Genomic DNA, 26,567 nt, shown 5'->3' with positions numbered 1-26,567 from the left:
AATAAAAACATTTTGGGGAAAGGCTAGGTTCATGGATTTTAAAGGTTTTTTATGGGATCACAGCTGCAAATAAAGAACCTTCATTTTACTGGACAGCAGATGTGGAAGAAAATCTAATGTTGGAAATTTTCGTGTTGGACACACTCGTCAGATTCTTGCAAAGAGACTGATGGGTAGGCTGTGTTGAGGTCCAATGACACTAGAGTTAAGTAGTGAAGAAAGCTGGAAGACATTTTAACAAATAAATATTTATATGCCAGTGTTAAAATGTAACATTTGTTTAATTCAAATGTATTTCAAGTATGTATTTTATTTTTTTTCAGTGTTAAGTGTTTTTGGGGGGGGTCTATTTTTAAACATCCTGACAAAGCAACAACATTGGCTTAACCAAGTGTTTTAGGATGGCAACATCTGGTTGTTTGACCAATTGGAACAGGTGGAAAAGTTTTGGAAAAGAAATATCTTATAAATAAATATCTTGCTCAAAGTCACAGTGCCAACAATGGAGCTACTAATTAGCTCATCCATTTCTGCGTCATACCTTCCAGATCTTGCTTTAAGACTGTGGTTTTATAGACTACATATTTAACCTCTACTTTCACTCCTGATAGCATTTGTGATTTGTAATAATACAGCTTTTGAAAAGCATCCAAGCAGTTTTATTACCAAAAGCAATAAGCGTTGATAAGTTTACGCTGAGTCACTCTGTAATGTCATCTTGACTCATCATGGTTACAAACACGAAGAAGACCAGTGCAATATGGGGCGTGGAGTCCAATCAGCTTCCAATATAAAAAGCCAAATAGTGAGACAGGTTGGTTTACAGAACCAAACTGTTCATCTTTGATCATGGCAGCGTTAAAGGCATGCAGTGCTCTAGTGACAGGGGCAAACCGAGGCTTGGGTTTAGAAATGGTCAAGCAACTCCTGGAGGCCCATTGCTCAAACATTTTTGCTGCATGTCGTGACCCAGATGGGCCAAACTCTGAGGTAAGTGTTCAGGCGCTTTTGAAGACAGCTCAAGAAATCTTGATTTAATCACTCACATTCTCTTTCTGATTCAGGCACTGAGAGAACTGGGCAAAAAGCATCCAGGCGTTATCTACCTTGTGAAGCTTGGTAAATGTGCATTTGTCTTTTGGACTACATTTGACATTGCAATTCGACAGTTTTTTTGGGGTTTGAAATAACATCACGTTTTCCCTACTATTAGATGTTGCTGATCCATGCAGTATCAAAGAGTCTGCCAAAAAAGTGGGTTCTCTTCTCGGGAAGAATGGTTTGAACCTGCTTGTGAACAATGCCGCAGTGTTGCCACAAAAAACCATGCTGACAACCACTGTTGAGGACATGCAAAACACCTTCAACACCAACGTGATAGGACCTTTATTTGTCATTAGGGTAATCACTTTTGGTAACAAGCCTAATCTAAAACAAGGCTTTATTTCTTGCAGTGTCTAAAACATTCTGAAACTTCTGATTGTCTTCAATCAGGAGTACCTGCCGTATCTGCGTACAGCAGCTAAAGCCAAGAGCAAACCAGGGATGTCATGTGATAAAGCAGCTGTGATTAACATCTCCACAGATGCAGCATCTATGAGCATCATGCCAGTACTGAAAGAACCGTTCCCACTCTTCCCATACAGCATCAGCAAGGTATGCAAGAATCCAAAGACTGATCTGGTGGGCTTCAAAAATCATACTTTGTATGTGGTTTGAAACTCGATTATAATTACATTTTTGGAAATGTTTCGGTATGAAAAGGTTCGATTAGATTTCAAATAGTTTCATGTGTAATGTCCCTGAATACAAAAAAGTCAATTTTTCCAAAAGTAAATGATTCAAAATTGACTGTAATGTCATAATGAGTGTGCTAATAAGATGTGTGTAAAATCACCTTTATACACCGATTGCGACAGTTCTAACAAAACCTGTTTCACCTGATTTGAAACTTTGTCATACATCTGTTTTCCTTTCAGGCTGGTCTTAACATGTTGACCATATATACCGCAAGGGACTTGAAGGCAGATGAGATCCTCTGCATTTCAATTCACCCAGGATGGGTGAGGACAGACATGGGGGGAGATAAGGTAAATCTAGAGTCAGTAATAAAGGAATCTCTCAGGACAGAACATAACATGAGGCCTGAATCACACAAGTACACTGACGGTCTCTTTGATAATGTTACCCTATTTAAAATGCATGTTATTCCTTGTTTGTCCACCAGGCGCCCATTGATGCCAGAGAAAGTGTGGAGGGAGTGATACGTGTCATTGGCAGTCTTACTGAGAAGCAGCATGGTGCATTCCTAGACTACACTGGAAAAACAATGCCCTGGTAAACCAGAAAAAAGTTAATTAAAGGGCTGATCCAATTGACCTGTTTTACCTATTATAAATATATAATATGTCATTAATGTTTGACATGTTCAGCATAATTCTCGGTGTGTTCAATACAATAAAACAAACTAAACAAACAATATTTCAATATTGTGCCATTTATCTGAAAGCAAAAACGTTTTGTGCTGTATAATTGACCATACATAAAAAACAAAATCACAACACATATTTAGCATTTAATGTTAAGTGTTTTCTGACAGTATTTCTACACTACTACATACACATTGTGAAAAGAGCAATACATACAACTACTTTTCTGATCATTAGACATTTCTTATCAGTGACATTTTCAAATGTAAATATTAGTTAAATATCCAAACATTTACTTTGGTAGACAACAAACTGTCCATAAAACGTAACATCATGTGCTTCCAATAAAAGACACACTTGACTGAGCTCACGGTCACATTGTGTTAAGACCATAAAAAAACATGTGCCGATTACTTCTCTATAAATAGTATGCATGCTAGTGTTTGCTTAGACTGTACGAGGAATGGCAAAGAGTTCCTGGCCGTTGAATAAATGCTAGTGAGAAAGGCATGTCTTTTTGCTGTATCAATCAATGGTTAAGGGCCTAATACACTCTTAAATATAAAGGTTCCAAAAGGGGGCTTATGGAGCAATGCTATGAAAACGGGCCACACCTGGTCAATCTTGAATTTGACTTGTTTTATGATTTTATTTAATTCTAAAACCTGGAAAAATAGTAATTTAGAAGAATATAAAGTAAACTTTCCAAATCGTTGGCTGGTACTGTATAACTGAAGCAGAAATACATAAATAAAACTGGCATCACCAGGAGGAACTGTTCCATACTGCCACTCTCACAGGGCAGATCTTCAGCGGCCCTGGATTGTTCCCGTTGATATTTGCCCCCGGACAGAAAAAAGGGAACATTGTCTCAGTAAAGTGGTCATTGAATGTGTAGATAGGTGTGACGCCCACTGAATCAAAGAAGCTGACCTCTCCATTATTATAGTCGATCTTCACCCGAACCCTTTCCAGATGGCCCTTCAGGTCGAGCGGTGTATGTGGGCTGGTCATGGCCGTGTACTTCCCATCAGAGAGAGCGATGGTCCAGAATCCTCCTTCGGGACAGCCTGAGATTTTGCCTTTTCTGGCTACTGATTCTTTAATCACACCAATAACCCAGTCATTATTTTGGCCCACGTCCACCTCCCAGGAATGACATCCTGAAGTGAAACCCTTGGAGCCCAGTACAAAAACAAGGTGGTCAAAGCGCTCAGGGTTATCAGGCAGCTTTTTCATCGTCCCTGTGTTGGACACACTTGTCAGATTCTTGCTAAGAGACAAACAGGGGTACGCCGTGTTAGGGTCCAACGCCACTGGAGCTAAGAGGTGGAGAAAGTGGGGAAAACATTTTAACAAATGTATATTTATGTACCAGTGTTAAAATGTCAAATGTGTTTAATTTAAATGGAAAGTGTGTAATTTTTACATCTTGACACAGTAACATTAGCTCAACCAATAGTGTTTTGGGGCAGGAATATCTGGTTATTTGACCAGTTTGCCAAGTGGAAAGGTATTGGAAACCTGTCTGAAACAATCACTTTTTGCACCCATTAGATAAATAATGAAATATATTAATTTATTGGAATATAAATATATTACTATAAAAATATTTTATAATTTTTACATTATATCATTGTATGTACCACGCCGGCTGAAAACTATTTCCCAGAAAGCTCTACTTTGAGGAAGTCGTGGCCTAGTGGTTAGAGAGTTTGACTCCTAACCCTAGGGTTGTGGGTTCGAATCTCGGGCCAGCAATACCACGACTTAGGTGCCCATGAGCAAGGCATCGAACCCCCAGCTGCTCCCCGGGTACCGCAGCATAAATGGCTGCCCACTGCTCTGTGTGTGTGCACTTTGGATGGGTTAAATGCAGAGCACGAATTTGGATCCCCATGCTTCGAGTATGGGTCACCACACTTGACTGAATGTCACTTTCACTTTTCTCAAACTGGAGCCAAGCAATCTGCTGCAGATTTATAAGATAAAAACACACACAGTAACACTCTGAAAGTCTTTGAACTGCAGTTCAGTCATTTCCTTTTCCTTTCCATCTAATTCAACCTGTCAGACATTCTATTCAAATTGCAACTCCTGAATTTAAATGGAACCTATCATGAAATTCCAAACACAAACTCATCCAACTCTATAGTAACTGAACACTCACTGTATTCCACCAGGCTCTGCATTTTTTCCCATACTCTGAACTGTAGCGAGGTGATGTGCTCCGCAACGTCGATTAGAGAATTTGGGATGTTTTCTGGTTCGTTAAATGTTATCTGAGATCTGGAAGGACATTCATTCGGGTTAGTCGTGGCTTTTATGCAAATAGACCAATCAAATTCTTTCAAATGTACAAATTACCTCTTTTTGACATTCTTGTAGTTCTGTGTGGAAAAAGTCAAATCAGTTACTTGCGCTAACATTTGTATAATCTTGATAAGATTAGATAACAATCCAAATGCAGCAGGTTACCTGTAAAAAGAGACTGTCAGCATTAGCAATCTCATTTTCAATGGCAATGACAGCCTGAGAAAAGATTAGTATATCACGGGTGATTGTGTCAGTTTTTTTCTTCATCGTCTGTTTCTTGGTCTCTTCTTCTTTTGCCAGAACAGCAATCCTGGCAGCTTCCTCCTTCAGGAGAAATTGACGAAGCTCTTCAAACTCCTCGTGAATTTGTTTCTCTGTCTGTTGTCTTTGGTTCTATGTGAATCCAACATAAAGAAGGTAGTTGAGTGTTTATCCCAGTTATCTGTTGATGGTTAGTGTGTCATGTGATGTTTGTTAGTGTGGACCTTGTTCTTTGTTGATACCTTGATGTGGACGGTTATGTCATCACATTCCTGTTTGGCCTCATAGAGGCGTCGAAGGCTTTTCTTAATCGGGATGACAATCTGCCGCATTTCCTCCTGGACATAAAAAAAAGTACATCTCAATCCAACAATGTCCAAAGACATCCCTATAGGACAGTTTGTAAACCGTAAAAGAATTCATGACAAGATTTTGAAATACATTTATAATAATATAGAAATTATGCTAAAAGAAAATAGAAGTTCGGACTCTAGGAAAACACCCTTGACAACAAAACCAGTCATAAGGTAACATTTTTTGAAATTGAGATTTATACAACATCTGAAAGCTTTCCATTGATGTGTGGTTTGTTAGGATAGGGCAATATTTGGTCGAGATACAACTATTTGAAAGTTCTTAGCAATGCATATTACTAATTAAAAAATAAGTTTTAAATATATTTACAGTAGGAAATGTACGAAATATCTTCATGGAATATAATCTTTACTTAATATCCTAATGTTTTTTGGCATTGAAGAAAAATTGATCATTTTGACCCATACAATCTATTTTTGGCTATTGCTACAAATATACCCCCGCCACTTAAAGTCGGCATGAAACGGAAGTAGCGATTGTCTTTTTTTTTCTCTACTGTGACGTCTATCCGAGTAAAAATGGCATTTGAAATGAGAGGGCGGGACTTGATTTCATTCCTCAGGAATTGATTGGATTGCTGGAAATTGGGGGGGGGGGGGTTTGGGGGGCAGATCTGAATGCCAGTTTGAAGTTAGTTATGAGGGGATTTCTCTCCACTGGATTCACGGCGATACCCTAGCATGAGCGATGTTTTATTTATTGAGGAAGATGACGACGGGTACAATCAACGGCACAAAACATGCCTAACAGAGACTGCTTCAATGACTGAGTGCGTCCTCCATCAGGTTAAGTCATATTCATGAAAAAAAAAATATGTTTGCAATGTCCTAAGAGTAATGTTGTGGTAATCCTTTCAACTTTTAAGGGTACCCCATGGCTTGCCTCAGCACTGGTCAATGCACTGATTTCTAAAGGTTTTTCCTATAGAGTAGATGAGTTGTTTTGTGGGGGAGGGGAGGTTAACATTTTTGATTATAGATTACAGGGACACATGAATTTGAAAAAAAAATTATGAAGTGCATTTATAAATAATTTATAATAAACACTGCAGTATTCCATCAAAAAAGAAAAAAAAAAGATTTTTTTAATTTTCATGTTGACTTTAAGACTGGTTTTGCGCTCCAGGGTCACATATTTACTATTAATGTCATTACTTTTGAAAATTGTATCGACTTCCCAGATATTATCAAGTTTTCCATAAGCATGAAAAGGTGTTTTATTTTTCAAAATCACCCACCAGATTCCACAATTGTAATTTAGTAATAGTAAGTAACCAACTTTATGCAGTTTTGTTTTGGCAAGGTAATCTGTATTATATAATTAAAATGCAAAACAATAATCATGTAATTATTGAATATATTTTATATAATGTAGGTATTCATTCCGGCAGCATTTATTCTTCTAACTTTAGTTTATGCATATTAAATATTTACCATTAAAAATAATTAACAAAAAAATCTAATGCATCACACAGTAATAAGAATTGAGAATAATAAATACAATAAAAAATATCTGAATGCATTAGGATAATAAGGATTTTTGAGGGTTAAAATATGCATGTCACAAATAAATTTTAAAATAAAACCAACCAAAAGCCTTATTATTATTAAGCCTTAGTTGACTTATTTGGAGTAAAAAAATAAAAATAAAATAAAAAACACCTTACAGGAAGATATATTCTTACAAATACTTAATCACCTTGAGATCATTTGCTGCTTCCTCCAAAGGACACACACTGTGGCCTTGATGTTTCTTGGAGGTTTGACAAACACAGCAGAGAACTTCTTCATCATGTTGGCAGAACAATTTGAGTCCCTCTCCATGAGTGGCACAGACAGCCTCTGTTTTAGACGTCCCGTTAGCTAAATATGAGCCCGCTCTCCCAGACGCCTGTCCTTTCTGCTCCTGTGCGATGGCGTCGCACACGTTCTTCAGAGCCAGACTCACGGTGGGCTCCGTCAGAGAACACTTCCTCCTGCACATGGGACATTCCCTCTTGGATGACTTCTTGTTCCAGAAGGCCTGAAGGCACAGGCGGCAGAAACTGTGGCTGCACTTCAGGACCACGGGATCGGTGAAGATCTTGCAGCAGATCGGACAAGAGAGCTCATCCTCTAAGGGTGACTGCGTGTGGGACGACAAAGCTCTCGGGCGCAAAATTGGGACGTTTTTAAGGCTTGGAAGGGTGCTTGCTCTTCCAGGTTGAGAGGAAGCCCTCGGTCGCAAGGGCATGGCTGTCTGGTGTTGCTGAAGTGGAGTCCACTTGCTTTTGAAACCAAAAAACGTGATGAGCCCAAGCTACTCCTGCAGTGGTTCATCTAGATCACAAGCCTTCCACAAGCACCCTCACGTTCCAAAAACAAATCTGTCCTTCACCAGTAATGAGCTTTTATAGAGCCGTGACTATCCTTAACTTGAAATAGCGTCACAAAATTCTCAGAAGCCAGTCTTTTGACCACACCTCGTCCACTGGAGCACTGGGTTTTTATTCACGTCACTCTAACATACGGTCTTGGTTCATTATAGGATCAACTGGTGCTTGAGGGGAAAACAACCCGCCAGTGATCCGTGAAATGTTTGGTGTAAGCATCATTGTTTTGGGAACTCAGAGGCAATGTGACGGGTTGCAAGAGAGCAAATGTTTTCCAAATTCTATTTACGCAAAGTAACTTTACACAGAAAACCCCGCACATAGCCTGATGAGTGGAAAACATGGTGTTTCTAAAGGGATAACTTACAAATACTATACCAAATCACTCTTAAATTATATTTTCAGTTCAGCTCTCTCCTTCCCGTGATATGTCCACAATGGAAATGGAAATATGCCCTTGGTGAGGTTGTTCAGCCAAGGAGAACGAACCCAATGTTTCAATGAACAACCATAAGAAGGAAACACCTACTGCTTTCCAGAACATAAAAACAAAACCAAACAACTCATTTTTGTTTGTTTTAATATTGCTGTGAAATCTAACAAATGGTAATTTGGTGCAACAACAACAGCAACAGATATAACAGATTTATATCATGATTATTGCCATTTGAAGGTAGTCTGAAACAGTGGAACATGAGTCCATCAAAACCATTGCATCAAAAGTGTAAAAACAACTCTTATCTAAATGTGTTCAAAAAGCATTGAATGAAAAAGTGTGCAAAGTAAATGAACGACAAGAGAGCTGTGTTTGAGCTACACTGATAGCTTAACAGTATGTAAAGTAATACCAAAACATTTTGGATCTGGGTCCTTTAAACATTAACCTACATCTTCCATAAAACATAACGCCTGGTTAAATAATAAAAAAAAGCTATATAAAGTTGAAAGTTTTCACCATCACATGATGAGTGCTTTACATTTCAAACATGCTCTGACTTTACAGATGTGAAATACTACAGTGTTGAACTGCCTGGTTAAGAGAGTAATAATCAGCTCTTGAGTTCCACTAACTCAACATGTGCTCAGTGTTTGGTCATATTCCCAGTAATAATATGGTTGTAGTGTAGTTTTTTTATATCAACAATATATACACTCAAATCAATACCATACAATCAATACCATCTAACACTTATACCATCAGTGCTTTAATATTAACCTGTCAGTAGGTCTGGGCAATGTATATATATATATATATATATATATATATATATATATATATATATATATATATATATATAGTTTTCAAAAGCATGTTTTGCACATGTGTGTATATGTATAAACACAACATGGATTTTCAAATCTGAAACAAAACTATGCAATCGCCCAGCCCCACTTTTAAGCCCTTCATACCTCTTCCTTTACTCCTTTAAAGTATAAACACTGTAACAGGTGAAACACTATCTGTAATACTTCATGATATTTCGTAATACTGATTTAACCGATAAAAAAGAAAAAGACTGTGTTGTGTTTGGCATTATGCGGTAGTTTAGCACACTACTACAATGAAAACGGATGGTCTATTTCTTTCCCATTTCTTTTACCCTTTTAAACCACAGAACTGGAAACGTAAAGCACTAGAGGTCATTTAGAAACGGTTCACTGCAACAGCTTCAAAGCCACTTGAAATCCTTTGTATAACAAGAGCACATAACAAGACAGCACGTGCTTTAGGGAATCATTATAGTGTTGATAAGACAAATGGTGCATGATTCTGCCATGGGACGGCTCAGATACACAGCGCAGAGGTCACTACAGTGAAAACTAGCATTGCCTTGATCTCTGCACTGTGTTCTGTGCCTTACCGTGCAATTTATACAGCGTCGGGCAAAACAGTGCAAGTGAACGTACATCACAGTAAGTGACAGAGTAACCTCACAGGGGTACTAAACATGGGGCCTTGCAAATTGACCAGTCTCAGCATCTTTCGCTTAATATCCTACTAAATAAGACATTTCATATAAGTGATCAGACTCAACCTAGTCAAATCTGAATACAATTTTAAAATGCATTCAATGTAGTGTCTAGATAACGTTTGGAGTTAAAAGGCCTACATACAAGTGTTTCCAGCGTTCTTAAAAGCATCCCAGCATATGCTCCCAAAATCAACGAAAACTCAATAGTGTTCCTAAAGCAGTGTTTTCTAGTATTACCACTGTTAGCCATTTCTAATATTACACGCGACCGACCTTTGCATCGCCTATGGCACCCCACACATCAAACACAAACTCATCTGGAAAAGCGAAATCACCCAGAGTCTCGTCCAAAGCTTCGGCAAATTCGTCCGGGTTCTTTTTGTCCTTGCCGAGCTCCACCATCGTGGCAGCTGTAAATGAGTGTGCGAGTTACAAACATCAATTGTATAAAAACCAACTATAATAAAAACAGCAATATGCAGGGAAACATACCAAGTTCACTGTCTCTAATGCCCATGTAGCTTTCCAACAGATCATCCACTTTCTCGATAGCTTTTTCTTCAAATGCTGACGGCTGCAACACAAAGAATGAATGAAATATAACAGATTACCTCACTCAGTTAAACATCATGATTGATTAGATGCTAGTGCCCTTGCGGCTGGTCGTCTGTGAAGTTTTTCTAAAATGTTGTTGCAAACTCTACTGATTAGTCACCAGAATAATGTCATGTAGCTGGCACAGCATGGAGTAGCATAACACATATGGTTTTGATGAATTTGTGAAAACAGACTTTAGAGCATCCGTAAATAATATTATAAACTACAAAACAATCTTAAACATCTGCATTACTAACTACAAGTGTGTTTATGAATATATAAAGTGTATTTGTTTTTTGTGTGTGTGTGTGTATATATATATGTGTGTGTGTGTGTGTGTGTGTGTGTGTGTGTGTATGTATGTATGTATACACACACACTCACATGCACACATATATTTTTTAACTACAATATTATATATAATAATTAAGTATATATTTATGAATATTTGGAATCAACATATAACTGTTTCATTTCCTGCTTCTTGTAGGTTGTGTTTTATTAAAGAAAAATATCTTGAGAAGAAAATGTTTGTAAAAGGTGATTTGATGCATTTTCATTCATAAAATGCAGGCAAAGACAAGAAATATTTTGAGTAAATATCACTGTTGTTTTTTTTTAGATTTTACTGATACATGTAAATGTAATTTCTATAATTTCTCTATCCATGAATTAGAAATTCCTTAATATTTAAAGGTTTTCTATGACTGTGGGAACTGAAAATATGTATTTTTCCTTACTATGTATGATATGAATTAATGAAAAAGTCTTCTAAATAAGTGCAAATTCTAAGTATTTTTCCGTGAGCATACAGCCGCTTCCATGAGATCTAGGTTTTTCTCCTATTAATCACATTCTGATTATATTGTTACATGTGACAATGCGCTGAGTTGTGAAATACAGCATGTACTGAAGTGTGTATCATATTACAAGACAACTAGACATGTCTAGACTCTCCAATCACACAAATGCAAACACGTATGCACTGACTCATAAACTGAATAGTCATGAGTTCACTGTGCATTTAACCCCACGGTCTTACCAGTTCCTCTACGGTGGCTGGTCCTTTAGACCTCAGACGTAGAGTTCCTCTGCCCGTTCCTAACTGTGCAGAACCCAACCTGCTTCCCGACCGCTGACTGATCATGTCTTAAAAAAAAAAAGGGGTATAAAGATCATCATATCAGATTCACTGTGGCCATCAAGGTCAGATAAAGGCTATTCAGAAACACTTACCAAATGCCTTCAAAGGTTCCACCAGCTTCAGGAAAAATGTTTTCCCTTTAGGCAGTTCCTTCAGCATCTTGGCAACCTCATAATGGCGGCAGCCAATGAGTGTCTGCCCGTTGATGGACTCGATCATGTCGCCCACGTTGACGACCTGGATCTGATGAATAATACTGCCTTCTCTTATTCTCTGCAAAGGAAACCGAGGGTTTTCAGATGATTACAGCTTAGCAGCAGGTGGCATAACTGGTCACATTAAGAAATGTTTGGTAGGTACAACGTGGTCGGGTGTATACTCTATATGGTCGACTTGACTCATTAATACAGAAATCAACTGATGTGCAATAACAAGCATGCTAATATCAGCTCATTCACAACAATTAAGAATCAGAAAAACCCGTTTTGTAATGTTGGTTTTAGTTCAAATTATTACATAAAATATAACATAATGTGGGGCTTATGTATGTACTTGCATCCTTAAAATCCCAGTTCATTCCTCTCACCTTAATGAAAGCATAGCCAGCTCCGTTATCAGTGATGGTGAGCCCCAGTGCATCCTCTCCTTTAAAGACCTCCACCTCTTTTTTCTGGCCTTTCACGTGAGCGAATATAAAGTCCTCTAGTCCGATCTGGCCTCCCAAAATTTTATCCATATCCACTTTGTGAGTATTCAGCGTGCAAAACATCACCTGGCGTAAGGACATAAGCATCTAGTTACTATAATAACCAAGGCCTGCTTTTATAACACAAAGGGGAAATCATGAACGCACCTCAGTCGGAGGGATCCCAAAGGCATCTCCTATCTTGGCGTAGAGCTCACGCACGTTGCTGAAGCCCTCGATGCGACCCGTGGGGCTGCCGTGAGCCAGCTGGGTGTGGAAGATCAGGCGAGGTCGCAGGCTGGGGGGAGGAGGTGGAAGGCCCTCGTGGGTAGCTCCTTGACCCAGGCCGACCCTGCCACCAGTCAGGCCATCCAACCCTGGGACGTTCAGTCCAGCACGGATGGGCTCGGCCTCCTCGTTCTCCACCAGTGGAGACGCCTTCTTCCTGCGCCCCAATCCAAGTGGCATTTTGGACACTGCGGTCTTCGTTTCTTGTACAGACACAGTGTTTAAATACAAGAGGGGTCTGTGCAGCACCTTCAATAATGTCCTTTGATAACCTTGAGTTCAACCCATTCAAAGGATTCTACAGACCTGTGATACAAACATGGACAAACAGGGGTCAAAATAAATACATCTGTAGCAAATTTAAAAGACAAGCAATGACGATAAATAATAATAATTTTAACTTGCAAGGAATTTAATTTGGGGAATATTCTAAATCATTATAAATATAAGAAAAAAAAGAAACATTTCATTAAAAAGTTAATATAAGACTGTGTTACCAATAATAATATTAATTGAAGTTTTACTTTGTGTTATTGTAGATATAATGCATAATTCTAAATGTTATTTCTATAATTTTGCTGACCTTGAATTCTACATTTCATGATATTTCCAGGTTTCACTTTTCGGGATTCATAACAAGATTTAATGTATAAATGTATCTTCTATAAGTTCATTTAAAATACTTTGGTACTTCCATGTTTTCTATGACTGTGGGGACATAGTTTAATGTGCAATTATATTCCTTTCATTTCAAGTGATATAAATAAATGCAAAATGCCATGGTCACTTTTATATATCAACGTCGTCATTCTCACACATTGATCACAAATTAACAAACCGGGTGACACATTTAATATACAAACAAAGTCATTTTGTTTAAATTTAAAAGGATTTAATTTAGATAAAATTCAAAGTCATTCCAAAACACCAAAAATAAGAAGAAACAATTTGGTTCTGCCTTGTTTATTTACATAACTGTTAGTCATCCAGCAAGCAAACTCGAACAGCAACCTGACTGAAAATGACAAACTAAACTCAAAAACCGAGCACAGAAAAGCACTTTAATATTCTGAAAGTTCAGGATTAAAGCAGCCTGGCATGTTTCTATTCATAGACTGAGGCTAAAGCAGTTAACTGTGTGTTAGTTAGCATGTTAGCATCTTTTGGACATCACACTTACCAAACTAACACTGACAGACAATAAACCATGAACCGCTGGAACGTCGGGCTTATATTCTATTCATTGCAAAAGATGACTGATGGGAGGGTTAAAGCGGGAGTTTAGGGACTATGTTCTGGTATGTGAGGGAAAGGCGGACACCACATCACTCAACAGGAACTGGAGCTCTTCCTCTACTGAGAAACCACACACACACAGCAGCTCAAAGACGCGCGCGCCGCTGCCGCCTGCAGGAGCTGAAGAGGAAAGCGTTGCGAGTTACCAAAGATGCGTTTCCCAAAAGCATCCCTTTTGCACGCTTTTGGGAAACGCATATAAACTTTTACAAATAAATAAATACATAGAATTAAAAAAATCCTGCATTTCTCACAAAAAATGCAGCCATTATTTGAATTAAAAAATGCCCCCACAGCGCATCCAGTGAAGCCTTGGGCCCCGGTCCCCTCAGCAGACATGGCTCCTGGATGGCAAATTTAAAAAGTGGATATAACTTCAAATGAAAGTGATGTTGTGGTACATAAAAATAAGATTACGGTTGCAATAATATTAATTTGATTTGTGTTCAACAAACATACAAGGTTCCCACATTTTTGTATTGATACCATCTAGATATATAAAAAAAAAATAGTTCACCCAAAAATGAGTACCTGCTGAAAATTTGTTCCTTTAAAGATTTTGAGAATATCAGCATTACTAGTTGCTCACCAACGGATCCTTTAAAGTGAATGGGTGCCGTCAGAATGAGAGTCCATACAGATGATAAAACATCACAATAATCCATAATTCACATGACTTCAGTCCAGTGATTATTGCCTTGTTAAGCAAAAAGCTGTGTTTGTAAGACACAAAGTACTTTTAAATGATCACTTCTGGCCATAGTAACACTTCTTCAGTGAGAAGATCCATCCTCTTTTCCTCTCACATCTAAATCCACCAACATTTTTATCTAGAACTGTTTTTGCTCATAAACATACTTGACGTGCATATTTCTCTCCTAATTCAGATGTGAATACTTACTGGAGAAATACATTTTATGGACAGAAGACTCTTATTTTAGCCGTAAACAACATTTAAAGTTAGAAAAACCTTAAAGATGGATTTGTTTCTTACAAACACAGCTTTTTACTTCACAAGATGTTAAGTGATGGACTGGAGTCATGTGAATTATGGATTATTGTGATTTTTTTATCAGCTATTTGGACTCATTCTGACGGTACCCATTCACTGCAGAGGATACTTTGATGAGCAACTGATGTAATGCTACATTCCTCCAAATCTGTTCTAACGAAGAAACAAACTCACCTGCATCGCAGATGGCCAGAGGGTTCTTTTTTTTTTTTAATTATCACTTACAACAAGCACATTATCATCTACTGGTGTGGACATTAATATTAATTATAGTTCTTAATGTGAAAGGGCCTCTGAAGAAGAAATAGAAAAAATATAACTTTTTACTTATAAAATACTTAGCGCTGACAATCACAATGATACTTTTCCATGATCATGTATGCATTCCTGAATACAAATACAGTAAAAGACTTACTACAAGACAGCATTGTAAAGCCTTTAATCGCAAGGAATAAAAAACAAATAATGCATATGATAAAGAATTGAGAAGCATTTCACAAAAAAACAACATCTTTTTACAGAAACACACATACTCCATAACATTGTGAATTTCAAATAGCATGCTGATGATGCAGCAATCCCGTGTGAGGTACTTTAAACTATGTGCATATGTGCCATCGCCATCTGCATACGTTTGGCACAAATACTGTCAGTCCTTATAAAATGACTTCTGGTAATGGCAGTTCTAAGTTGCAAAATCCAGTAAAGTCTATAAAATCGCCACCATCTCATCATTGTACATCATCTCAACATGTGCACTACAATGACAGCATAAATACATGACTCTAAAATAAAAATGTGTTTCCCAGGCCATGAAAGAATATTATGAATTATTTCCAAGCTACATTTACTGCAAGCAAAAGAAGGTTTAAGTTGTGTTTAATGTTTTATCGTGTGAATTCCCACAAATGAATGCTCCTTAGCAAATTAGAAGTCTTGAAAGCTGAAGTGTGTAATTTTGCTGAAACTACACACTATTAGTGCTTTCCAAAAACATCACCCATAAATAGTTAATTAAAGCTACATTCAGGCATTTTTAAACCTGAAATGTACTTAACTGCAACAAACAGATAACTAGAGGAGGGATGGTCTGAATGGAGCAGTATGTGCTCAAAGAAGGAAATCACAGGTACCCATGGGTCACTCCTAGCAGGAGAAAGTGAGTGATGTCCGCGGTGTGAATGTGCGGTCACATTTACCATTGCTCTGTGAATCTGCATGCTCGAAATCTAGTCTTTCCATCAGGAATCTATGAGTTTGGGAATTCTGTGGGAACGTTTCTGCGACGGTTTCAAAGCAGTCACAGAAATTCTGAGCCCAAGAAAGCAGCTTCATTTGAAAATATGTGTGGGGAAAATGTTTGCCCCCTCACAGATTCCTATTCTCCTTATTTTTAAAATACGAGCTGATGCAGCCGTTTAACTTGAATGTGCGAGGAATCCGTTGTATTTCGCTTCCAGTTGTTTTAATAACAAAACTGCTCGCTATACTGCTTGACATTGCAAACAGGTATTTCTTATTATCATATTGTCATAATTATAAACACACTAGTTTGCAGCACAAGTAGTTTTACCGTAGCCTACTTATAGACTTTGTAGCCCCGCCCCTTTTTCTGCACTGCACTTGTTGTCTTGTCTTCCGTTTTATTTTCAACACAAAGATCACATGAATTCATGAATTAACTACTCGTTTAAAAATCGCCCCAGTCTTCCAACATTTACAACATTCGCTTCAAACATTACAATGTTTCAGATAGATTTCGTTAGCTCTACATTAAGTAAACCCACTTCAACAGTTTATTCATCTTCCACAGTGATGCTGTATAGAGCTACCACAAAATCAGAAGTTCAAAATTCTAAAAACTAAAATTCTAAAGATGGCTGCACACGTGTTTCTCTGAAGCATAAGGTCTATTCCAAGCGGAAACCTTCCTGCCGCTCTCTTGAATCCGACATGGAAGTGACTTGAACTGCAGTTCATCAACTGACCGCTAGAGACATGCTCCAAAAGGAATTCAATCCCATAGTTCCCCAATGTTAAGATGCCCAAGCGGAAAAGTGTTTTTGGACTATGTAGCTAATCTTGCCCTAACTCATCTGTTTAAATTATAATAAAATTCTGCATAATTAAGGGCGTGGCCAGTTGAGTGACAGGTGGATTGCCTGCTCCACCCACGTACTGCCTCTTTGCCCACTTCCAGTTATCAAAATCGCAAATGATTTTCAGAAACCTATGAGTAACATCACAGACACTATGCCCATGTTTTATACAGTCTGTGGTCTACCCATCCATCTATTTACCTATAGTGCCTAATGAATCGGAAATCTCACACGTTCATTGAAAATAGCTTAATTCAAAATTGAAAAATGAGGTGGACTGGAATGACTCCATTTCCCCAGTGAGGTTTTATCAAGCAATAGTAAATGTAACCACACTTTAACATACTCCGGAAGCACAGTGATAATGCTCAGGAGCCCTTGTGAATTTCCTAGGCTCACTCTATGCAAAGAAAGTCGGCTCCCAGCAGCCCCGTCATTGGGGTTTCACACACCCACAATCACACACACACACACACTTCCACAATCACTATCTGAGATCCTCAGAAATGTATAAAACCCTACTGTTCAGCATTGATGTTACTGTTAAGTACAATGTTGACTGCTCAGAGAGTAAAATTGCAATCTTAATTTAATAAATGAAAATATAAACAAGGGGAAAGAAGGCTGTAGAAGCAAACAGGAGGAGGATGGAGCAGTACTTGGAGGTACTACAAAAACTATGCGTGTAGGTCAATATATTACCAGTAAAAGTGCATTGCGATGTAATTAAGTGGGTATAAGTAATCAGTTGGGAGCTCTATTGTGTTTCTCTGAGCTTGAATTTTGTGTATTTACCACTGATACTTTCAGGTGCAAAAATATCTAGAAAATCAAAAGGGCCCAATCATAGGATCTGTGTGTTGAGAGTCCGTCCTCCAGCGGTTGAGATGCTCAAGGTGGTAGGATCTGAACCAGAGATTCCCGGGCACTCGGTCCCAACTTGTCCGGAAATTTCACTGAGAAATCTAGCACCATGTCTCCTCTCTTTTCAGGACATTTGGACAGTGGCAGTCCTTCTCCCACAATCCTCTTCTTCATACCGGGTTTGATGACATCACGTGATGTCACTGTGACAGTTCTTCCGTCCAAGGTGGGGGCGCTGATGGAGCAGCCGCAGAGAGCCTGAGTAAGTGATGGTAAAGAGAGAAAAACAAGATTAACACGACTTCCTTATTTAACCCTAAGTCTACACAAATAACCAAAATAATATCAAAATCACTATACGCCATAATCAAAGGCTGCGATTTAAATAAATAATTATATGCGCCGCCTGTTTCAGAGCGAATTGCTGCACTATGTTCATTTACACGACAGTAGCTCATGATCCAGTGTTTCCAGCATCTCCGAGCTAGTTTCACAGTAAATGCCAATGCCACATCTGCTCTGAGTTTGGGTGGCTTGTAACATGCAACTGGGAATGCCAGATGCATCAACCATCTTCCCAAACTTGTGAAGAGAAGCACTTACAAAAACCGTCTGTTTTCAACTAAAGAGAAAATGCAAGTGGTTTTCAACAAAAAGTAAAAAACACATTTTCAACCTATTTTTTTTAATTATTAAAATGTATTTTAAAAAGTTAAGAACTTTTAAAATCATAGCTATAAATATTAGTATTTTAATTTTATAGTTGTACTGTAAAATTAAATAAAATGTCTGCACATTAAAATGCTTATTTTTATTTATTTTATTAAATATTTCAATAGCAATATTATATTGTTAAATATTATTATTTAATAATAATGTTATTATTATTATTACAATCATTATAATATGTTACATTGATATAAAATCACAAATTTATTTTTGCAGCCTTATAAACAAACACAATAAACCTGGAGTTTAAAAAATTAATGCATTTGGAAATGCAAGAAACCCCAAAAACAAATCCAATTAAAAAATGTTCTCCCAAATCGTGCTGCCCTGGGTTAACCTTTGTATTCTCACATTACTTTACTTGAATAAAGACATACTTTAATTATGAGAAGAATTCTAGGAACACATTTTCATGTGATTTTTAAAATGACCCTTTGCTGTACTGACTGAACACTTTTCAAAAGCTTAGCAGAAGTTCACTGGTGTATATCACTGGAGGTTAAGTAACTTCTTCTCTCCAGCAGACACGAGACACTCACCTCTCGGAGGGATATCCTTGCAGGGTAGATGATGTCAGAGCCGTCTCTCCTAAAAACTGGGTGAACCTTGTCCTTAACCACAAACACTATGTCGGCAGGGATGTTGGTTGGCGTCTCATCTCCCTCTTTGGGAAAGGTAATCTTAGTCCCCTCCTTCCAGCCACGCTTGATGTCCACAGTGAGGATCTTGTCTTCGGTGCGCACTGTGCAGCCGTCTGGGTTAAGCCTCTTGCGAGAGATCTTCATCTTTTTTGTGCAACCAGAGAACACTTCTTCCAGACTCACCTTGAGCTCGTGCACTACTGGGGGATCTTTCTTCTTTACTCGTCCCCCGTGCACACCGCCTCCTCGAGATTTAAAAGATCTTGGAAATCCGCCCATCCCGAAGGCTGCAAAGGGGTCGTCAATGTCCATGTCATCCGTGCCCCCAGCAGACGCGAAAAACTGATCGAACGGGCTGCGGCCACCGAAGAACTCCGCAAACATGGCGTGAGGATCGCCGTGAAAAGTATAGCTCGGGCCATTGCAGCCACCTCCGGCGTGTCCCTTGAGCCCTGCGGGAGAAAGAAATAATGTTTACGGAAAAACAGCAGATCAACATTTGAGAAAATATAAGAAACAGCATATAGAAAGAGCAGAACCAGCTCACAGGAATGACCCAGTGACGTGGTACAGTTTGAATTCCTAATCTGGAGATCAGAGGGGGTTTCATAAAGTCCCTCGTCGATTCCACCCTACACGCTCCTGTGTTTGCAGCATTCAGAGAAAACTCAAACGGTCACCAAAGGTCATCAGGCTTCAGTCAAACAGAGACGCTAAAGGCTGATTTATACTTCTGCGTCGAAACTACGCTGTAGTGCAAATCTATGCGTACCGCAAGGACCGTGATTGGTCTGCTAGTACCCCTCCTTCCATTTTTTTTTCCTTTCCGAGTTTTGTGTATGTTAATATATTTTAATGCTACTCCTTCTTATTTAAAATAAAGCAAAGCAAAAAACAAGTGTCTTTTCTGTCCGCGACCAACAGTTGTTCTGCCATCGTACAAGTCCTTGTGGAGATTTAAAGAATGCCATCTTTTCCTGTTATGTTGTTGTCTCTTTTTGATTTTTAGTTTTAAATAAATTCTCTGTCCTTCGATATTTATTTGCCACCATCACGGCTGATGCTTCTCTGACAAGCTGCTTCTTCTTCAGCTTTTGTCGTGGTACTGCTGGTTACATCAGCAACATGCCCGTGGACACATCGCGGTTTGCATGTGTACTGCACGTCGACGCAGAAGTATAAATGAAAACCGATGAACAGCTTAAAGAGTGGAGACTATGGCGTATGTCCGATGCAGAAGTATAAATCAGCCTTAAAGCTTTACTGCTTCTGTGGGAGCTCACTTAATTTATACACACCTCATTTAAGGCCCCAATATACTTCAAGCGAAATCCAAGAACAAATGGGTGTGATGTAATTTCGAAAAAATTTGGCCAAAATGGTGTTTGTTTGGAGTGGTGGTTTGAAACTTGCCAAAGCTAGCTCGCTGGAAAACATTGCACCTTCTGGAAAACACTTTCAAACTGCCATTGGCACACAATGATTACAAAATAAGTGGGTGTTGGAAATCATTTCAGGTTCATTTCATCAGCAATGGAGCCAGACTGAGACCTCCATATATTTGGAAATAAACCATACAGGTCCTTAAGATATAGATACCAAAAGTTATTTAAAATTCAACTGCCTTGAATTACAGGCAAACTTTTGAAAATATCTAAATCTAATTTTGACTCCCCTCTACAAAATAGTGCTGCTCTGTAAATATTCATCAGTGGCATTTCATATTTTTGGCGTATTCTGTGATAAATAAATAAATGAATAAATAAATAAATAATCAGTTCCACCAGGGACCTCTGGTTGAGTTGACACTGAATGACCCAGCTGCTCTTTTCTTCTGTCTTTTTTGTTCTGTATTTGTGCATCATGCATAATGTAAATATCATCAGCAGCATAGTACACACATAGTACACACAGTACTGTATGCAACTTAACTGCTAATGCTAATTCATTTCTTTGCACTCATTTTAATTAATATGCACTTTTAAAACCTTGTTTTACCCCTGAGTGAAAACAATAAAAACTTAATTGCTGTGAGTATATCGGGGCCTTTAGAGTACCACCAAAAATCTCTTTTTAAATAATAATAACAATAGTAATAATAATAAAGAAATATCTACAATCTACACTTTTAACAACACAAAGTGACTTGTTTCCTTTTAAATTTGATTCATTTCCACAACAATGTTTATATTAATAGCCTATCAGTGTGGACATCTATCCTTATATAAAGTACTAAAAGGTGTGTTATGGTACCACCAGAGCACATTTTCAGGGCTGTCCATCTATCGGTATATATTAGGTTTTATCTGTTCCATTAAAGCACTTATGAGCACACGCTGCCTGCGTTCAGCTCATATTCTCCAAAATGGTGCTATGCTGATGCGGAGAGACACAGAGACAAAGTTATTGTTTTTGTTTTTTTAATGTACAAAAAGTATTCGTCGCTTCATAACATTACGGTTGAACCACTGATGACAGATGAACTATTCCGACGATGTCTTTCATATTTTTCTGGACCTTGACAGTGTATTTTACTTGGCAGTCTATGGGGCAGTCACAACTTCTCCTGGTTTTCATCCAAAATATCTTAAATTGAGTTCTGACGATGAACGAAGCTTTTATGAGTTGGAACGACATGGTGGTGTGTGATCAATGTCAAAATTTTCATCTTGGGGTGGAGTATCCCTTTAATACTGTTTGCTGTTACCTGGATGATCCACAACTGTTTTTCTGTTTTTTGAACTGTTTTTCCTTGTTTGTTCTGAACAGTTAAACTGAGAACTGTTCTTCAGAAAAATCCTCCAGGTCCTGTAGATTCTTCAGTTTTCCAGCATCTTTTGTGTATTTGAACCCTTTCCAGCAGTGACTGTATGATTTTGAGATCCATCTTTTTACACTGAGGACAACAGAGGGACTCAAACACAACTATTAAAAAAGGTTCAAACAATCATTTTTTTTTATATATATATATATTTTTTTTTTTACAAAATAAGAAAAATTTGGACATCTTCATCCTGTTCAAAAGTTTTCTTAATGCATCTTGTTTTCTTCTGGAGCATCAGCGCACGTTTAAACCTATTTTTTAATAATTGTGTTTGAGTCCCTCAGTTGTCCTCAGTGTAAAAAGATGGATCTCAAAATCATTCAGTCACTGCTAGAAAATAATAAAATATGCAAAACTGCTGGAAAACTGAAGAATCTGCAGGACCTGGAGGATTTTTCTGAAGAACAGTTCTCAGTTTAACTGTTCAGAACAAACAAGGGACTCATGCACAACCATCACAAAACAAAAAAATAAAAAGAAGTTGTGACCCGTTGATCATCCAGGTAACCTCACAAACTTTTGAATGGAATTATTTTTTATAATTTCAGCTATTTTTTGGTCTTGTGGACTATATGTAAACACCTTTTATGTACAATATCTTACTCAGGACAGTACTAAATAAAAATAACATGCATTCACAAACTTTCACATGCCACTGTATATAACTATCAATCTACGTAGATAGACATATAAATAGACATACATAGACAGACAGATAGATATAGATAGATGTACAATGTACTGTGATAGAACAGTTTTACCAAAAGTACAAAAAGAATGTTCTCTATCTAACTATCTATATATCTCACTCTCTCTCTCTCTCTCTATCCATCCATCCATCCCTTATCTTTGGCGGGACAGTGACAGCTCTTACCATCCTCTCCACATCTGTCATAGATGTCTTTCTTCTTGGCATCGCTCAGGACATCGTAGGCTTCGGCGATCTCTTTGAATTTGTCTTCTGCTCCGGCTGATTTGTTTTTGTCGGGATGAAACCTCAAAGCTTGTTTTCTGTAGGCTTTCTTGATCTCCTCGTCCGTGGCGCCCTTCTCTATCCCCAGGACCCTGTAATAATCTTTACCCATCACAAAACTCGACCAAAACGCCGCTGATGTTCAACTAACGTTACCTGCGTCCATATGTCGATAACCCACCAAATATTGAACGAGCTGACTAATTTAATCGACCCTCCTCCTCCTATCCTGTCGAAATCGGATGGACTCTATCAAACTGTTTTTAAGTTATCCAAATCCTCACATATCGCGCACAGCCGCTGCTGCGTCCATGCGAAATGCGATCATTTTCCCGAGACTCTTCTAACTTTAATCGATGTAATCTTTCAATATCAAACAGAGTTCCCGGCGAAACGCACTGTACTGTAACTGTCAACGTCGCGAGCGTCCGCAGAAAGTCCGAGAAGCATGACTTGCTCGGCGGCGCAGATGCTGCAGATGTGACTGAACGAGCGCCTCCTGCGGCGAGGAGTGGGCACTGCATGTTCGTAAAGACCTGTCTGTAATCATTTGGCAAGTGTAAAATATTACATAACATTAATACTAATAAGGATTAACATAAATAAGTAGTATATAAAGTGAGCTGATAAATAAATGGAGATGTTGAAGCCCTGTGGGTGTTTTATAAGTGAATCTGTTCAAATAGCCGATAAGAGACATCAGCTACTCACACGACTCCTGCAGTGACATAACAAAGAGAAATATGAGCAATAAGAAATGCATAAAGTAGTCTAACAGACAACAAAGGCAACCAAATAAAGACTACATTTTGACATTTATTTGTACATGTTAGCCAGCTAGCTAGCTAGTTCGCCTAATTAGCATACCCATACCTTTCATTTTAATTCTGTGCATTCATACAGTGGAAAATTACATACTTAAACTTAATTATTTCATTTTTGAATGATAGATTATAGTCCTAGTAATGGTCTTTTTTAAAAGACATTCAGACACTTTTTGGTGAATTAAGAGCAAGCAGTAATATAACTGATATTAAAACATAACAGAAGCTTACATTTATTTGAAAGAAAATAAAGTAAAATTAAATAAGCAGTTAACTCAAGCAAGAACATTTCACGATGTCAGTATTGCCAGTTAAGATGTTATAAAAAGACTATTTCAAAATGCTACATAAATATCATGGCTAATAACAATAAACACTCTTTAATGAGTGATTTTTATCTCTATACTGATTTTTTTTTCTCTGATCCTCTTTTTTATAATTTTTATAATTACATAATGAGGCAGAAAGTGTTAAATCTTATGATTTTTCGTTGATGTAAATTTTATTCTAGCATTACTTTAATCAGTTTGATGATGTTTAAGTCTGCAATGAACTCAAAATTTTCTTTATTTACTTTATTAGCGCACATTGCTAGTCTTGATGTAATCGGTGCAAGTTAAAAATGTTTGTCTTCGTAATCTTTCATCAAAATCTGAACATTTACTTCATTTTCTTGGGGGGTTAGGATTAGGCAGTCAGATTTATTAATAATTTGGCAGGGGGTGGAAAATGAGCACAACACCAGCCATAGCTGTTGTTGGGGGGAAATGGCGCATAGCATTTCTTTTTTTTTTTTTGCTAAAGGTCAATTAGCCTAGAAATTTCACTAACAATTTCCAAACATAATTGCAGCATTAAATATTGTAGCCAATCACCGACATACGTATCTGTATAAGTGCACGAATGCAATGACTGGAGATTTTCGCTTAATAATAAATTACATTTTCGATTTGTTTTGATGGTTCCCTATTGCATGCCTTCAGAACATTTGAAATATGGAATGAGTCGCATGGGATGATTTCATGTTTGTAAAAAGACTGCAAAAGTTTACAATTTATTAAATGGACAAGTGCAAGCTTTTTTTTAAATCTTCTTTTATAAATTGAAAAAAAGAAGGTAGCATATGAATAATAATAATAATATTAATAATAGCCTAATAGCGCATTTCATTGTGCATTAGGATGCATATACGTATGCATTTTTTATGCTAATTTTGGCAAATGTAATGCAGTAGATCATCTGGATATTATAGGCCTAGACAGAAAATCATATAGGCTTAATGTGCACAGTATCACACACAGCACTATATATACTACAGAAATAGTAAGAGTGCTATGTTAGTATGCTATTCCAAACATAGCTGGAACTGAGCAGTTGTTTACAGTAGTCTCGCAGTCCTTATACAAAAAAGTGCAGCAGCCTATCCTGAATAGTAAGCTTACCTATACAGAGAACAGCACTGCAAGGTATTTCAAAAAAATACCAGGGTACCATGATTACACAGCATGATATGATCTGCTTTTATGAGCTTTCATGACTGATCATGCGCTTCGGAAATGTATATTTCTCATGTTTTATATGTTTGGTTCAGCTGTCAATTGTGGAAACGGACCAAGAGTGGTGTAACACTCATCTCGTCTCATGTCTAGACAAGGACACAGTATTACTGCAAATCAAAATGTAGTAGTCTAACGTAATGTGAGCTCTTGTTTGGTTCCATGCGTGCACGGTTAGCACACCATGATCATCTGGAGCAGTTGAAGTAAGCAAACAGATATAGGCTGTCTTCTCTCCTGCTAAACTTGTCTGAGACATCATTTCATCTGAGCATCGCCTATTTTTATTTCTGCTAAAAAAAAAAATAGGATTATATCAAATTAAAGCTACTTTTATGAGTGAACACTGACTTTTCCCAAAACACACTCATGGCAATTTCAGGTCTTTGGACCTTCATATTTGTCTGAATCATCAAAAATACCACCTCTTAATACAGTTACTTTATCTCATGAGACCGGGTTGATTTTTCCTGGGAGAAATAGAATAGAATAGAATCGTATAGAATAGAATAGAATAGAATAGAATAGAATAAACTTCTAATATATTGTAGCCCTACATATTTTTGAGTCACTCCAGCATTATTCATGTATTAATTTAGCTTAATGGTAAACCTTTTCTCAATGTTTTACCTTGTCAGTTCTGAAAACTTACTTTATAAGTTATGGTTTATTTGTGGTGTTGACAGTATTAGATTTGCATTTGTTTTTTCCTCAAAAAAAGGGCCCATATATTTTCATGGGGATAAAACAACAACACTTTTTTATGATTTAAATCTAAATTGTGTGATTAACCTATCAAACTAAAATATTATCTGCTGTTCTGTATTGTAAAATATTCTACTCAAGTAAAAGTACCATTACATTAATGCAATTTTACTTAAGTAAAAGTAAAAGTACCAGTCTAAAAATCTACTCAAGTAAAAGTAAAAAGTAGCTCATTTAAAATTTACTCAGAGTAAAAATTACTTAGTTACATTTTAACAGTGAGAGGGAGGCAAAAATTGGACAGGCCAAGGGTGTGGAACTCAGTTCCTGGAGGGCCACAGTCCTGCACAGTTTAGATATAACCCTAATTAAACACACCTGATCCAGTTAATCTAATCATTTAGGCTTATTTGAAAACTACATGGTATGTGAGCTGGAGCAGGGTAAGAACTAAACTCTGCAGGGCTACGGCTCTCCAGTAACTGAGTTTGGCCTATTAATCTCAAACTAGTGGTTTTTAATTAAAGGAATCAGTTATTTAGAATTATATGACATTTGGGCTGTTACCAGGCAAATCAGTATCAACAAACCCGTCTTTCCAACGC

The 26,567-nt window shown here is 37.6% G+C and overlaps 4 protein-coding genes across 4 annotated transcripts; 1 reads left to right on the top strand and 3 right to left on the bottom strand.

Moving 5' to 3' along the window:
• The first annotated feature begins 343 nt into the window (after positions 1-343).
• On the top strand, positions 344-2,781 carry LOC113067687 (C-factor-like). Its single transcript, XM_026240081.1, has 6 exons — positions 344-990; positions 1,065-1,119; positions 1,214-1,401; positions 1,495-1,656; positions 1,980-2,090; positions 2,228-2,781. Exons 1-6 carry the CDS (start codon positions 850-852, stop codon positions 2,339-2,341), a joined length of 771 nt encoding a protein of 256 aa, XP_026095866.1. The 5' UTR covers positions 344-849; the 3' UTR covers positions 2,342-2,781.
• Positions 2,563-8,169, bottom strand: trim35-12 (tripartite motif containing 35-12). Its single transcript, XM_026240076.1, has 6 exons — positions 7,080-8,169; positions 5,249-5,344; positions 4,908-5,138; positions 4,797-4,819; positions 4,600-4,718; positions 2,563-3,751 (listed from the first exon to the last, which is right to left on the bottom strand). The coding sequence occupies exons 1-6, from the start codon at positions 7,611-7,613 to the stop codon at positions 3,192-3,194; spliced, it is 1,563 nt and encodes a 520-aa protein (XP_026095861.1). The 5' UTR covers positions 7,614-8,169; the 3' UTR covers positions 2,563-3,191.
• Positions 8,170-8,315: 146 nt separating this feature from the next.
• LOC113067682 (PDZ domain-containing protein GIPC1-like) lies at positions 8,316-13,791 on the bottom strand. Its single transcript, XM_026240077.1, has 7 exons — positions 13,620-13,791; positions 12,320-12,745; positions 12,053-12,238; positions 11,559-11,739; positions 11,365-11,471; positions 10,218-10,299; positions 8,316-10,135 (listed from the first exon to the last, which is right to left on the bottom strand). Exons 2-7 carry the CDS (start codon positions 12,617-12,619, stop codon positions 9,984-9,986), a joined length of 1,008 nt encoding a protein of 335 aa, XP_026095862.1. The 5' UTR covers positions 12,620-12,745; positions 13,620-13,791; the 3' UTR covers positions 8,316-9,983.
• A 1,373-nt stretch (positions 13,792-15,164) lies between these two features.
• Positions 15,165-23,319, bottom strand: LOC113067680 (dnaJ homolog subfamily B member 1-like). Its single transcript, XM_026240075.1, has 3 exons — positions 22,779-23,319; positions 18,979-19,532; positions 15,165-17,968 (listed from the first exon to the last, which is right to left on the bottom strand). Exons 1-3 carry the CDS (start codon positions 22,987-22,989, stop codon positions 17,738-17,740), a joined length of 996 nt encoding a protein of 331 aa, XP_026095860.1. The 5' UTR covers positions 22,990-23,319; the 3' UTR covers positions 15,165-17,737.
• Between the last annotated feature and the right edge of the window lie 3,248 nt (positions 23,320-26,567).

This window comes from Carassius auratus, linkage group LG28B (genome assembly GCF_003368295.1).
Source record: "Carassius auratus strain Wakin linkage group LG28B, ASM336829v1, whole genome shotgun sequence".
NCBI lineage: Eukaryota > Metazoa > Chordata > Actinopteri > Cypriniformes > Cyprinidae > Carassius > Carassius auratus.
Note: the sequence above shows the minus strand (reverse complement) of the source record. Positions and strands in the feature narration are given on the sequence as shown.

What these genes read in the sequence shown, in the direction of transcription:
- LOC113067687 (XM_026240081.1), top strand. Translation starts at nt 850, where the DNA reads ATGGCAGCGTTAAAGGCATGCAGTGCTCTAGTGACAGGGGCAAACCGA. An exon ending in GACCTTTATTTGTCATTAGG is followed by an intron (nt 1,402 to 1,494) that starts GTAATCACTTTT and finishes GTCTTCAATCAG; the next exon opens with GAGTACCTGCCGTATCTGCG. An exon ending in TCCCATACAGCATCAGCAAG is followed by an intron (nt 1,657 to 1,979) that starts GTATGCAAGAAT and finishes TTTTCCTTTCAG; the next exon opens with GCTGGTCTTAACATGTTGAC.
- trim35-12 (XM_026240076.1), bottom strand. Translation starts at nt 7,613, where the DNA reads ATGCCCTTGCGACCGAGGGCTTCCTCTCAACCTGGAAGAGCAAGCACC. An exon ending in CTGACAGTCTCTTTTTACAG is followed by an intron (nt 4,820 to 4,907) that starts GTAACCTGCTGC and finishes TTTTCCACACAG; the next exon opens with AACTACAAGAATGTCAAAAA. An exon ending in TACAAGAATGTCAAAAAGAG is followed by an intron (nt 4,719 to 4,796) that starts GTAATTTGTACA and finishes ATGTCCTTCCAG; the next exon opens with ATCTCAGATAACATTTAACG.
- LOC113067682 (XM_026240077.1), bottom strand. Translation starts at nt 12,619, where the DNA reads ATGCCACTTGGATTGGGGCGCAGGAAGAAGGCGTCTCCACTGGTGGAG. An exon ending in TTGGGATCCCTCCGACTGAG is followed by an intron (nt 12,239 to 12,319) that starts GTGCGTTCATGA and finishes TCCTTACGCCAG; the next exon opens with GTGATGTTTTGCACGCTGAA. An exon ending in CAGCCACCGTAGAGGAACTG is followed by an intron (nt 10,300 to 11,364) that starts GTAAGACCGTGG and finishes TTTGTGTTGCAG; the next exon opens with CCGTCAGCATTTGAAGAAAA.
- LOC113067680 (XM_026240075.1), bottom strand. Translation starts at nt 22,989, where the DNA reads ATGGGTAAAGATTATTACAGGGTCCTGGGGATAGAGAAGGGCGCCACG. An exon ending in TGACAGATGTGGAGAGGATG is followed by an intron (nt 19,533 to 22,778) that starts GTAAGAGCTGTC and finishes TTTCTCCCGCAG; the next exon opens with GGCTCAAGGGACACGCCGGA. An exon ending in CAAGGATATCCCTCCGAGAG is followed by an intron (nt 17,969 to 18,978) that starts GTGAGTGTCTCG and finishes TCACTTACTCAG; the next exon opens with GCTCTCTGCGGCTGCTCCAT.